This window comes from Schistocerca piceifrons, chromosome 1, assembly GCF_021461385.2.
Source record: "Schistocerca piceifrons isolate TAMUIC-IGC-003096 chromosome 1, iqSchPice1.1, whole genome shotgun sequence".
NCBI classification, from domain to species: domain Eukaryota; kingdom Metazoa; phylum Arthropoda; class Insecta; order Orthoptera; family Acrididae; genus Schistocerca; species Schistocerca piceifrons.
Genome location: NC_060138.1, coordinates 321,942,416 through 321,957,133, shown reverse-complemented (window position 1 = coordinate 321,957,133; position 14,718 = coordinate 321,942,416). Strand labels below are relative to the sequence as shown.

Below are 14,718 nucleotides of genomic sequence, written 5' to 3'. Positions count from 1 at the left end.
CATTTCTTTGGGTTCTGTGCACACAATCCTGCATGACGACCTGAAAATGCGAAAAGTGTCATCCAGGTGGGTGCCACGAATGCTGACGGACGACCACACGGCTGCCTGAGTGGCATGTTGCCAAGCAATGTTGACGCTCAACGACAGCATGAACGGGACTTTCTTTTCGTTGGTTGTGACAATGGATGAGACGTGGATGCCATTTTCCAATCCAGAAACAAAGCGCCAGTCAGCTCAATGGAAGCACACAGATTCACCGCCACCAAAAAAATTTCAAGTAACCGCCAGTGCTGAAAAAATGATGGTGTCCATGTTCTGGGACAGCGAGGGCGTAATCCTTACCCATTGCGTTCCAAAGGGCACTACGGTAACAGGTGCATCCTACGAAAATGTTTTGAAGAACAAATTCCTTCCTGCACTGCAACAAAAACGTTTGGGAAGGGCTGCGCGTGTGCTGTTTCACCAAGGCAACGCACCCGCATATCGAGCTAACGTTATGCAACAGTTTCTTCGTGATAACAACTTTGAACTGACTCCTCATGCTCCCTGCTCACCTGACCTGTCTCCTAGTGACTTTTGGCTTTTTCCAACAATGAAAGACACTCTCCGTGGCCGCACATTCACCAGCCATGCTGCTATTGCCTCAGCGATTTTCCAGTGGTCAAAACAGACTCCTAAAGAAGCCTTCGCCGCTGCCATGGAATCATGGCGTCAGCGTTGTGAAAAATGTGTACGTCTGCAGGGCGATTACGTCGAGAAGTAACGACAGTTTCATCGATTTCGGGTGAGTAGTTAATTAGAAAAAAATCGGAGGCCTTAGAACTTGAATGCACCTCGTACTTTCCAAACTCCACGGAAGTTCTGCATACCTTGGTGGACTAGCTGTCCTGAGAGAAAGTGCTTCTAGGAGAGCTAGCCCAGTAAGTGATGCAGGAGAACTTCTGTAGAGTTTCGAAAGTAAGACAGCGGTATTGACAGAAGTAAAGCTGTGACTAGGCGTCCTGAATGATGTGTATGTAACGCAATACGTCGGTCTGTTGGCATATACACTGAAGAGCCAAAGAAACTGGTACACCTACCTAATATCGTGTAGGGCCCCTGCGAGCACGCAAAAGTCCCGCAACAAGACGTGGCATGGACTCGACTAATGTCTGAAGTAGAGCTGGAGGGAAATGACGCCATGAATCCTGCAGGGCTGTCCATAAATCCGTGAGAGTACGAGGGGGTAGTGATATCTTCTGAACAGCACGTTGCAAGGCATCCCAGATATGCTCAATAATGTTCATGTCTAGGGAATTCGGTGGCCAGTGGAAGTGTTTAAACTCAGAAGAGTGTTTGTGGAGCCACTCTGTAGCAGTTCTGAACATTTGCGGTGTCGTATTGTCCTGCTGGAATAGCCCAAGTACGTCGGAAAGCACAATGCACATGAATGGATGCAGGTGATGAGACAGGATGCTTACACACGTGTCACCTGTCAGAGCCATATCTAGACATATCAAAGGGCCCATATCATTCTAATTGCACACACACCCCACGCGATTACAGAACTTCCACCAGCTTCAATAGTCCCCTTCTGACATGCAGGGACCACGGATTCATGATGTTGTCTCCATACTCGTACACGTCCATCGGCTCGATACAACATGAAACGAGACTCGTCCTTCAGCTCCGAAAGCCCATATTGATGATGTTTCGTTAAATACTCCGCACGCTGACGCTTGTTGATGGCCCAGCCTTGAAATATGCAGAATTTGCAGAAGAGTTGCAGTTTTCTCACATTGGACGATTCTCTTCCGTCGTCGTTGGCCCCGCTTTTGCAGGATCTTTTCCGGCCGCGGCGATGTCGGAAATTTGATATTTTACAGCATTCGTCGTATTCATGGTACACTCGTGAAATGGCCGTACGGGAAAATCTCCATTTCATCGCTATCTCGGAGATGCTGCGTCCGATCGCTCATGCGCCGACTATAACACCACGCTGAAACTGACTTAAGTCTTGATAACATGCAATTGTAGCAGCAGTAACCGATCTAACAATTGCCTCAGAGACTTGTTGTCTCATATAGGCGTTGCCGACCGCAGAGTCGTCATCTGCCTGTTAACATATCTTTGTATTAGAATACGCTTGCCTACTACGGTTTCTTTGGCGTTTGAGTGTAGCTGAATGTCTTATGTGGCGTATAATTTGCGTTCAAGTTTTGAGTTATGTGTAGCTGCTGTAGGTGTCCAGTTGAATGTATTATGACTGGTACACGATGGTGGAAATGATGGGAACCCTTCGTTAGATCTCTGTATAGAATATTGAATTTTAGTAGTGTACATTTGGTTGCGGCAGAATTGAGTTTTAGTCGTTATGTTTACCACGAGACTTCTAGAGGTGGTTTAAGTTTGATGCGTGGGTGTTAGGACAATTGCCTTTCAGGATGTTCTCGTGTGGTAGTTGGTTTCAGAAATTTCTCTCATCATCTAAGTATTCGGGCGTTTGCTCACAAAAACAATACTTCTCTTTATTACATACACGTTCTGATCATTGCTGTAGAACTTTGAGTAGCTTTATTACAGGCGTTTTAACAATACATACGCCCACAATGAAAAATCAAATAAACGGTTCCCAAAATATCTTTATGTCCTGAATCATTTGTTATTGTAATGAATAAATTAGATTTCGGAATCTTGAAAAATACTGGGTACCACAGCTCGCCGAATGAGAATTTATACATGGAGCTAAACAGTCAGTTTCACCTATATCCCGGGTGGTTTGTCAAGATTTGAAGTGTGTATTGGCGGGTCTTCTGACAAGGAAAGCAACAATCAAGTTTGCTATTGAAATATCATGGAGTTGTCAGGACAGACCACAGTTAGTTTCACAGAAATTGTTCAGAAGGAAGACTACTAGGGTTGACTCTTTCAGTGTTTCACCTAATTCAGTTTGTTGTACCTCCAGTTCTTGCAGGATAATGTCACAACTGCTAGCTACTAACTAGTGTTCCTGTTGGTTTTACATAATATTTGTAACCCTTAATTTGAAAAACGACCTAAATCTAAATGTGTTTAGATGTAAATAATGTTGGTAAGAGCATTGGCAGCGAAAGGCAACGTTACAGGATCGAGCACCGGTCTGACATACCGAAGTTCCAATTATTATTGCACCGAAATATTCCATTCACTCTGGTTATATGAAAAGTGTCATCACAGACATGTTTAATCTACACTCCTGGAAATGGAAAAAAGAACACATTGACACCCGTGTGTCAGACCCACCATACTTGCTCGGGACACTGCGAGACGGCTGTACAAGCAATGATCACACCCACGGCACAGCGGACACACCAGGAACCGCGGTGTTGGCCGTCGAATGGCGCTAGCTGCGCAGCATTTGTGCACCGCCGCCGTCAGTGTCAGCCAGTTTGCCGTGGCATACGGAGCTCCATCGCAGTCTTTAACACTGGTAGCATGCCGCGACAGCGTGGACGTGAACCGTATGTGCAGTTGACGGACTTTGAGCGAGGGCGTATAGTGGGCATGCGGGAGGCCGGGTGGACGTGCCGCCGAATTGCTCAACACGTGGGGCGTGAGGTCTCCACAGTACATCGATGTTGTCGCCAGTGGTCGGCGGAAGGTCCACGTGCCCGTCGACCTGGGACCGGACCGCAGCAACGCACGGATGCACGCCAAGACCGTAGGATCCTACGCAGTGCCGTAGGGGACCGCACCGCCACTTCCCAGCAAATTAGGGACACTGTTGCTCCTGGGGTATCGGCGAGGACCATTCGCAACCGTCTCCATGAAGCTGGGCTACGGTCCCGCACACCGTTAGGCCGTCTTCCGCTCACGCCCCAACATCGTGCAGCCCGCCTCCAGTGGTGTCGCGACAGGCGTGAATGGAGGGACGAATGGAGACGTGTCGTCTTCAGCGATGAGAGTCGCTTCTGCCTTGGTGCCAATGATGGTCGTATGCGTGTTTGGCGCCGTGCAGGTGAGCGCCACAATCAGGACTGCATACGACCGAGGCACACAGGGCCAACACCCGGCATCATGGTGTGGGGAGCGATCTCCTACACTGGCCGTACACCACTGGTGATCGTCGAGGGGACACTGAATAGTGCACGGTACATCCAAACCGTCATCGAACCCATCGTTCTACCATTCCTAGACCGGCAAGGGAACTTGCTGTTCCAACAGGACAATGCACGTCCGCATGTATCCCGTGCCACCCAACGTGCTCTAGAAGGTGTAAGTCAACTACCCTGGCCAGCAAGATCTCCGGATCTGTCCCCCATTGAGCATGTTTGGGACTGGATGAAGCGTCGTCTCACGCGGTCTGCACGTCCAGCACGAACGCTGGTCCAACTGAGGCGCCAGGTGGAAATGGCATGGCAAGCCGTTCCGCAGGACTACATCCAGCATCTCTACGATCGTCTCCATGGGAGAATAGCAGCCTGCATTGCTGCGAAAGGTGGATATACACTGTACTAGTGCCGACATTGTGCATGCTCTGTTGCCTGTGTCTATGTGCCTGTGGTTCTGTCAGTGTGATCATGTGATGTATCTGACCCCAGGAATGTGTCAATAAAGTTTCCCCTTCCTGGGACAATGAATTCACGGTGTTCTTATTTCAATTTCCAGGAGTGTAGTTTCCACTGCTGTTAACATACGCCAGGAAGTTTCATCCGTCTAATACCAACACCGACTCAAAGGAAGGCCTCGGCGCTTGTTGCTGACGTCACGTCAGCTAGGCACGACGAGCGCCAGGTCTGTTGCAGGCAGAAACGCCTGGGCGTGTTTATCACTATAAATCTCTTATTTTTTGACGAAATGTTTGGTATTGTTTTGGATTCTGCAGTTTTATTTAGATGAAAGATTTTCTTACCATCGTAAAGCTACAAATGAAGATCATAGTTCTGTATTACTGAATCCTGTAGCAACAAACGTAGATCAATATGAGAGGATGCTTTGCTCCATTGCAAGCTTCGGAAATTTTACATTCAAGTAACTATATTTACTTGATCCATTTTGCTATCGAAACTTACCCCAATTAACTCGTTTCTTTTATTTATTTATTTACACTCCTGGAAATTGAAATAAGAACACCGTGATTTCATTGTCCCAGGAAGGGGAAACTTTATTGACACATTCCTGGGGTCAGATACATCACATGATCACACTGACAGAACCACAGGCACATAGACACAGGCAACAGAGCATGCACAATGTCGGCACTAGTACAGTGTATATCCACCTTTCGCAGCAATGCAGGCTGCTATTCTCCCATGGAGACGATCGTAGAGATGCTGGAAGTAGTCCTGTGGAACGGCTTGCCATGCCATTTCCACCTGGCGCCTCAGTTGGACCAGCGTTCGTGCTGGACGTGCAGACCGCGTGAGACGACGCTTCATCCAGTCCCAAACATGCTCAATGGGGGACCGATCCGGAGATCTTGCTGGCCAGGGTAGTTGACTTACACCTTCTAGAGCACGTTGGGTGGCACGGGATACATGCGGACGTGCATTGTCCTGTTGGAACAGCAAGTTCCCTTGCCGGTCTAGGAATGGTAGAACGATGGGTTCGATGACGGTTTGGATGTACCGTGCACTATTCAGTGTCCCCTCGACGATCACCAGTGGTGTACGGCCAGTGTAGGAGATCGCTCCCCACACCATGATGCCGGGTGTTGGCCCTGTGTGCCTCGGTCGTATGCAGTCCTGATTGTGGCGCTCACCTGCACGGCGCCAAACACGCATACGACCATCATTGGCACCAAGGCAGAAGCGACTCTCATCGCTGAAGACGACACGTCTCCATTCGTCCCTCCATTCACGCCTGTCGCGACACCACTGGAGGCGGGCTGCACGATGTTGGGGCGTGAGCGGAAGACGGCCTAACGGTGTGCGGGACCGTAGCCCAGTTTCATGGAGACGGTTGCGAATGGTCCTCGCCGATACCCCAGGAGCAACAGTGTCCCTAATTTGCTGGGAAGTGGCGGTGCGGTCCCCTACGGCACTGCGTAGGATCCTACGGTCTTGGCGTGCATCCGTTCGTCGCTGCGGTCCGGTCCCAGGTCGACGGGCACGTGCACCTTCCGCCGACCACTGGCGACAACATCGATGTACTGTGGAGACCTCACGCCCCACGTGTTGAGCAATTCGGCGGTACGTCCACCCGGCCTCCCGCATGCCCACTATACGCCCTCGCTCAAAGCCCGTCAACTGCACATACGGTTCACGTCCACGATGTCGCGGCATGCTACCAGTGTTAAAGACTGCGATGGAGCTCCGTATGCCACGGCAAACTGGCTGACACTGACGGCGGCGGTGCACAAATGCTGCGCAGCTAGCGCCATTCGACGGCCAACACCGCGGTTCCTGGTGTGTCCGCTGTGCCGTGCGTGTGATCATTGCTTATACAGCCCTCTGGCAGTGTCCGGAGCAAGTATGGTGGGTCTGACACACCGGAGTCAATGTGTTCTTTTTTCCATTTCCAGGAGTGTATTTTCGTTTGACATCGTCACCGGACATGTGAATTAATTTACATGTGTAAATGTCCAACTGTTGCCAGTCATTAGATTACAGTCGTTTTCAACGAAAGGAATTCTAAACAGGAAACAAAATAGCTTCATACATGGACAATACTGCTGAGCTGAAACTTTTTTAAACATGCACATTAGAAAAGATAAATATTCCCCTCTTGCAACTGAAAGGAGAAACTTTATAAGATAAAAAAAATTTATTTGATAAAACAAGTATCTCTCTTTTGCCTCTTCTTCTGTCCCCCATCCCCTCCCCCAAAGTGTACAATCGCAAGATATTTCATTAACATTCAGTGCTCCTCACCCCATAGTCAACCAAGATACTTAAAGAAGAGCACCAATATGTTCACAGTGTCTTGTAAAAGCAACCCAGTACAAATAAGGTAAAGAAACACAAATTCTGTTCCTGCTGGACCATGAAGTTGTTTTTGTATGTCAATTCTTAAAACAGGTGGAAATTTAAGTTCAGAACTACACTATTTGTTAAGAAGTGTAATGAATTGCACAATTAATTGATTGCAGAAATCTCTCAGAACAATGTGTGTTGGTCAACTACCGCCAATAGTTTAATATTTTCCTGTGTCAGAGAGGGAGACACCACCATTATGAGTATGCCTGCAACAGACCTGGCGTTCGCCGTGCCTAGCTGACGTGACGTCAAGAACAAGCGCCGAGGCCTTCCTTTGAGTCGGTGTTGCTAATACACCGAAATATTCCATTTACCATGGCTACATGAAGAGCGATGACATAGTAAGTATCTCTAATCCAGTTCCCACTGCTGTAACACATTTTTCAACTGTTTAGTATGGCCTGCTGAATGGAAGACTGGGCATATACGGCGTGTCTGATAGTAAGCAACGGTTTACAGTTTGAAGAGCAGTACATTCTGGTGTCTTTACTGTGAAACGGGATAAGTTAGCTAGACAGAGGTACCACTGAACACTCGCAGCCAGAGAACTTCCGTAATACTCACAGAAGTCGAGTCGATTTTGCTCAACTGAACGACGTCGGGACAGGACCCAACTCCTAGTAGTTGACTCAGCGCTGGAGGTGCTACCACCACAAGCAACAGCAGTACTGACGTTGTTCTCGAAGTCATGGCCGCCTACAACAGTAAACATCAGGTCACCATCACAGTGGAGAATTTATTTCGGTGTGTGAGTTTATGGTTAATTCGTTACATTTTAGTCGGAAGTTTACGTAAAGAAAATACAGAAATTAATAGCTACAAAAGACAATCTCATGTAAACAGAAAACAATACTAGAACTCAGAGGAAAAAAACAAAAGTATTCAAAAGGTTTCACTATGCTCAACATTAACGTCATTTTGTACTGTAATTCGTCCTTCTTCCGCTCACTAAGTTATCACATTAGCTTCTCAAAAGTCTACCAACCTTTACCTGCATGCAGCAGATTTTTCTGCAGACTTTCTTCTACACATATTTTTCTTAATGTGGCTTTGTTTCTTATTTTGTGAGCCTTTTCTTAGAGAAATCCTCTCTTAAACATAATTTCACCAAACGCCTTCAGAAGTACGAGGTTGTCTACTTCTACATCTACATGGATAATCTGATAATCACGCTTTAATTGCTGGCAGAGGGTTAGCGAACCACCTTCACAATAATTCTGTACTATTCCAGTCTCCAACAGTGCGCCGAAAAAGCGACACCCATATTTTTCCGTGAGGGCACTGATTTCCCTAATTTTTTGTGATCATCGTTTCACCTTAAGTAGTTCGGCGTCAACAAAATATTTTCGCATTTTGTCACTGAATTTTTGTGAGAAGATTCCGCCACAACGGAAAACGCCTTTGTTTTAATGACATCCACCCCAAATCCTGTGTCATTTCAGTTGCATCCTCTCCCCTATCTTTCGATAACACAAAACGTGCTGCTCTTCTTTGAACTTTCACAATGTTCTCCGTTAATCCTATCTGGTAACGACCCCACACCGCGCAAAAGTACTACAAAAGAGGACGAACACGCGTAGTGTAGGCAGTCTCCTCAGTTGGTCTGCTTTATCTTCTGAGCTTTCTCCCAATAAAACACAGTCTTTCGTTCGTCTTCCCCACAACATTTTCTATGTGTTCTTTCCAGTTTACGTAGTTCGTAATGGTAATTTCTAGGTATTAAGTCGAATTTAAGGCCTTTAGATTTGACTGATTTATCGTGTAACCGAAGTTTAACGGTTTCCCTTCAGCACTCATTTGGATGACCTCAGACTTGTCATTATTTAGGGTAAACTGCCATTTTTCGCACCATACAAATAGTTTTTTCTAAACCGTTTTGCAATTTGTTTTGAACTTCTGATGACTTTACTAGACGATAAATGACACCATCATCTGCACACAATCTAAGAAAGCTGCTCAGATTGTCTCCTGAATCGTTAATATAGATACGGACTAGCACAGAGCCTATAACACAGCTTTGGGGAATGCCAGAAATCACTTCTGTTTTACTCGATGACTTTCAGCCAGTTGCTACGAATTGTGACCTCGCTGCGACGAAATCACGATTCCAGTCGCATAATTGAGACGATATTCCATAAGCACGCAAATTGACTACAAGCCGCTTGTGAGGTCCTGCGTCAAAAAGCTTCTGGAAATCTAGAAACACGGAAGGAATTTGAAATCCCTTTTCGATAGCACTCAACACTTCGTGTGGGTAAAGAGCTAATGGTTTTTCACAAGAACGATGTCTTCTAAATCCGTGATGACAATGTATCAATAGACCGTCCTCTTCGAGGTAATTCATAACGTTCGAACACGATATAGGTTCCAGAATCCTGCTGCATATTGACGTTAATGACACGGGCCTGTAATTTAGTGGATTGCTCGTATTCTCTTTCTTTATTATTGGTGCAACTTTCCAGTCTTTGGGTACGGATCTTTCGTCGAACGGGAAGCTGTATATGACTGTTAAGTATGGAGCTACTGCACCAGCATACTCTGAAAGGAACCTAATTGGTACATAGTCTGGACCTGAAGACTTGCTTTCATCAATAGATTTAAATGGCTTGATCACTCCGAGGATACCTGCTTCTAAGTTATTCCTGTTGGCAGCTGTTGTTGATTCGAATTCTGGAATATTTACCTCGTCTTCTTTGGCGAATGAATTAGGAATTTCGGAAGGCTGTGTTTAGTAACTCTGCTTTAGCAGCACTGTCAGGATAGTATTTTCATTGCTATTGCGCAAGGAAGGCATTGATTGTGTCTTGCCGCTAGCATACAACCAGAATCTCTCTGGATTTTCTGCCAAGTTTCTAGACAAAGTTTCACTGTGGAAACTATTACAAGCATCTCGCATTGAAGTCCGCTCTAAATTTCGAGCTTCTGTAAAAGAGCGCCAATTTTGGAGATTTTGTGTATGTTTACATTTGGCATGCTTATTCGTTTTTTCTGCAACAGCGTTCTGACCCGTTTTGTGTACCAAGGACGATCCGCTTCGTCGTTTGTCATTTTATTTTTTATTAATCTCTTAACTGCTGTCGATATCATTTCTTTCCGTTCATGCCACCTCTGGTCTACATTTACCAGTACGCTGTTAATTTGAAAGGAGTTCACGCAACACACTGAAATTGCATAGTGCCGATCTCTGGTCATATAATTTACTGCTACTGAGTCCCAAACCTGCATTGTAGGTTTCTACAGTTACAGTTTTGATATATTGGTAGAAACGTTGTTGCTACAATTATTACAATTCTTCACGCTTTTATGTAGTGATGGAAAAAAAGGTAACACCAAGGAGGAGATGTGCTACGTAGACGGAAGTTGGTTAGCGTGTTTCTACATCTGAAAGACGAGAGCTGTTCCAATTGCACGCCAGTCGCACAAGAATAGCGCAGGTAGCGCCACTATGAGGATGCAAATCAGGTTTGATTCAAATACACGATGTAACGATCGTGAGCGCTAGTTCCCAGTTTGAGACTGGACATGGAGAGTTGATTTAGTATGTCTTTAAGGCAACAAAGAAGCCATTATCAACACCTCATGAGTTTGAACGAGGTCCTGTTCAAAAATGGTTCAAATGTCTCTAAGCACTATGGGACTTAACATCTGAGGTCATCAGTCCCCTAGATTTACAACTACTTAAACCTAACTAACCCAAGGACATCACGCACATCCATGCCCGAGGCAAGATTCGAACCTGCGTCCGTATCGGTCGCACGGTTCCAGACTGAAGCGAATAGAACCGCTCGGCCACTGCGGCCGGCGTTTGCATTCATCATTCTGCTGGTTACACCTGTTATCAATGTACCGACGTATGACCTTTGCGATGGCTTATCTCGCACTTAAATTAACCTATTATTTTTCTTTCTCTTCCTTTGACCATTAGCGAATTCCAGTCTGACATCTGAATTAAATTTTCCTTTTCTTTCTGGAACTGTACAATTTCTTTCATCTGATCATATATATCTGCAGTTTCTTCATTGCATGAGAAGCTAGTAGGTACATACAGATGTATTTGTATTGTTGTGCTCGAGCGTGGCTTCGTATCTGTCTTTACTATCATAATACCACTACTAAATTGTTTATAACGGTGTAATCGCTTTACAATTACAATTTTCTTGTTTAATATTCCTCGTGCATTACGTCTATTTGAAGTGTGTTGATAACCCTGTACTAGCCTGACTTGATTTTCACTTCTTCCTGCCACTGCACGTCAATAATTATCGCTATATCGAACTCCAACCTGTCCAATTCCATTTTAAAACTCTGAATCCTACCTATACGATGAAGGGCTCTAATATTTTACACTCCAATCTGTAGAACGATAAATTAGCTTTTTCTCATAATTACTGACTCCTGAGCGGAAACCACTGGAGATCTGAATGGAGAAATACTTTACCTAAGAAATATTTTACCCAGGAGAAGCTGCATAACATAAAGAGACATAATGGCTGTAGTTTTACCTTGCTTTCAGTCGTCCTACAGTACTATCACAGAAATGTCATAATGGCTAACGTTACAAAGTCTGATTCGTTATTCATCCGGGCATCCAGGCTGTTGGCTCTGTAGCTACCCAAAATGCTACTGTCAAATGCTACCACCCCTCTTCAGGAATGATGCTAGTATGGCCTCTCCACAGATAGCACTCCTGTCTGGTTGGACCTATGGTACCTTTGAGGCACGCAAGTCACCCCACAGTGACAAGGTCAACGTTCTCGACAGGGAGAGAAAGGGGTGGGGGAGGGTCTTAGTGGAAACCAGAAGAATAGTTCCGTCACTGCTTCGCTCATGGCAGGTCGCTCTATCACACACCTTTCTAATTCCAATTGTTTCAACATCTTCTATACATCAGTTGACATGTTAGTAATTAGCGAATACCACTAGGTTAATGCCCCATAGTTGCCTTAGCAGAATATCTGTTTCCTGTTTCCCTTTCAACTAACCACCACATTGTTTACTTCAGTTGTGTTTGTCGATTCTCATTTAATATCTTCCACTGACAAGTAAAGAAGAAAAATAAACAGAAGCAACAACGACGTTGTATGCCAGTAAAGCACCATATCTGACAAGTTTAAGAAAACATTCAGTAAATATCGTGCATTATCAGATTTCGTAATTTTATGGTGCGAGAGAGTGTATTACCTGGGTAATAGTGCAGCTACAAAAACACAGTGTTTTCTGGTCGGTGTTTCCATCTAGTGACTGACTTTAGAATCCTGTAGAGACCACCATAAACAGTTTTCTGCATTTTCTACTGCTTTTGTGCTGTGAGACATGAGGTTGTGTTCTGCACAGCCTTTGTCAGTATTACGAGCTGTAAGTATTTCAGTGCTGTACAATATATATTTGCCGGCCGAAGTGGCCGTGCGGTTAAAGGCGCTGCAGTCTGGAACCGCAAGACCGCTACGGTCGCAGGTTCGAATCCTGCCTCGGGCATGGATGTTTGTGATGTCCTTAGGTTAGTTAGGTTTAACTAGTTCTAAGTTCTAGGGGACTAATGACCGTAGCAGTTGAGTCCCATAGTGCTCAGAGCCATTTGAACCATATATTTGAATATATATTTACTGTTTTGAGGACATTATTAACACTTCAGTTGCAGAGTTTTATATTCATCATGGAACTCGTGATATTTACAAATGAACTGAGTTTCTTTAAATCTTAACTGCCTCTGTGTCTTGATAATGGAAATTTGTGTTAGTTGCCATTGGCCTCTGTGTCAAAATATTTTTAATAATTGAGAGTAATAATTGTACTGATTATTATGTCTTTTTTTCGTACAATGACTGAAAAGGAAGAATTTTGCAGTTCCTGTTCGTTCTTGATGATGAGGAAGAATGCCAAAATGACAAAGTTAAATTTATTTTTCCGACTCTCTAGTTTCACCTATGACACAAGTCGTTACACGTTTCTAAGTTTACACAGGTATACAAAGGCTCATAATCCGATTTCTAAAACGATAATAATTGAAAACACCAAGCGACGAATGTTGCATGAGCGTCCAGTTCAGCTGACAAGCTCTTACCTTTGATTTACGGATGGACGCCACTGACCAGTATACTCCAGCCAGGCAGTGTCTAGGAGACAGAGTCGGTGAAGAATGCTACAATTTCTCGCAGTGACTTATCTTAGCTTCTGCCTGCCTTCTCCTAAAACACGGATACAGCGTTGGCGGTTTTTATCTTTCCTGTCTCGCAAATGAGTATGTGAGAACTAGGTCATTGTGCTGTGTATTGCGAAGTAGTGTAAATAAATTCCGAGAAGGAGTATTAGTGAATTCCTCAAGCTTTGAGGAAAGTGGTGTTACTCTGAAGGATGCATAATAATCATCTCATAAATTAACGCTTGGGTTGTACAAAGTGACGAAGAGGGACAGGTTAATACTCGGGGAAAAATGTGCAGACATGTACTGCGAATGGTTTAGGGAGACACTTTGTCTGTTGGCGTTTGTCTCGGGTTCTTCCGCCGGCGTTTGTTTAACTATTTTTCTGACGTTTCGCCAGCACGAGTGTCTGCCATTGTCTAAGATTCACCCTCCATTATTGCTGGCGGACTGAAGTCGAGCCCACCGCCGGAGACTGTATGTAACCATCCTGCATCAGAATAACTAAGTGCCGGCAGGGGTGGCCGAGCGGTTCTAGGCGCTACAGTCTGGAATCGAGCGATCGCTACGGTCGCAGGTTCAAATCCTGCCTCGGGCATGGATGTGTGTGCTGTTCTTAGGTTAGTTAGGTTTAAGTAGTTCTAAGTTCTAGGGGACTGATGACCTCAGAAGTTAAGTCCCATAGTGCTCAGAGCCATTTGAACCATTTTTTGTTGTTATTGTAACCGTGATACAGTAGTGGTCATTACCGCTGTGATTCCCCCCATCCTACACGAAACGGTGGTTCGCTGCGGCACGGTAATCAAGAATCCGTTTACCCTGAGGATTTCTCTTTTTTCTAAACCCTCTGAATGCTACCGTCATAGCTGACGTTAACAATGCTAACAGCGCTGCATGGCGCATGAGGGAAGAGAGAAGCAGAGAAATCTTCAGTTGGGTTCCGAATGGCAGGTCAACAACTCACTGTCAGCGTATTAGTTGCTTTCCTGTAAGTAGCTTTTTTGAAACTTCCTGGCAGGTTAAAACTGTGTGCCGAACCGAGACTCGAACTCGGGACTTTTGCCTTTCACGGATAAGTGCTCTACCATCTGAGCTACCCGAACACGACTCAGGACCCGTCCTCACAGCTTCAATCCTGCCAGTACCTCGTTTCCTACCTTCCAAACTTCACAGAAGCTCTTCTGCAAACCTTACAGAACTAGCACTCCTGGAAGAAAGGATATCGTTTCTTCTAGGAGTGCTAGTTGCCCGCAAAAGGCCAAGGTCCCGAGTTCGAGTCTCGGTCCGGCACACAGTTTTAATATGCTAGGAAGTTCCATATCAGCGCACACTCCGTTGCACAGTGAAAATTTTATTCTGGAAGTAGATTTTTTGTTACGTATTATCGGTCTGTGAGATCACAGAATAGGCAGTAATACAGAAAGGAAAGCAGAGGGCGGCTCCTTTGATATGTATGAGTACAAACATTGCGCTCGATGCCGTGTTGAAACCGAGTAAACGCGGAATGACAGCTGCCTACTGCTACTGCTCGAAATTGATATTCTTACGAAAAGGGAATAATTTAACCGACTAAATGAAAACTACGTTACAAATACACTCTAATGTATCTGCAGAAGTACTGTTACATATTAAACGATCTTTTTC

The 14,718-nt window shown here is 45.1% G+C and overlaps 1 protein-coding gene across 1 annotated transcript in view; it reads right to left on the bottom strand.

Moving 5' to 3' along the window:
- LOC124717436 (lazarillo protein-like) overlaps positions 1-13,104 on the bottom strand; it is a 34,452-nt gene extending 21,348 nt beyond the window's left edge. The window contains exons 1-2 of the mRNA XM_047244250.1: positions 12,997-13,104; positions 7,500-7,631 (exon numbers count right to left, since the gene is read on the bottom strand). Of these exons, the coding sequence (XP_047100206.1) occupies positions 7,500-7,625 (126 nt within the window). The 5' untranslated portion in view covers positions 7,626-7,631; positions 12,997-13,104. The remainder of the gene's footprint in view (positions 1-7,499; positions 7,632-12,996) is intronic.
- Positions 13,105-14,718: the final 1,614 nt, after the last annotated feature.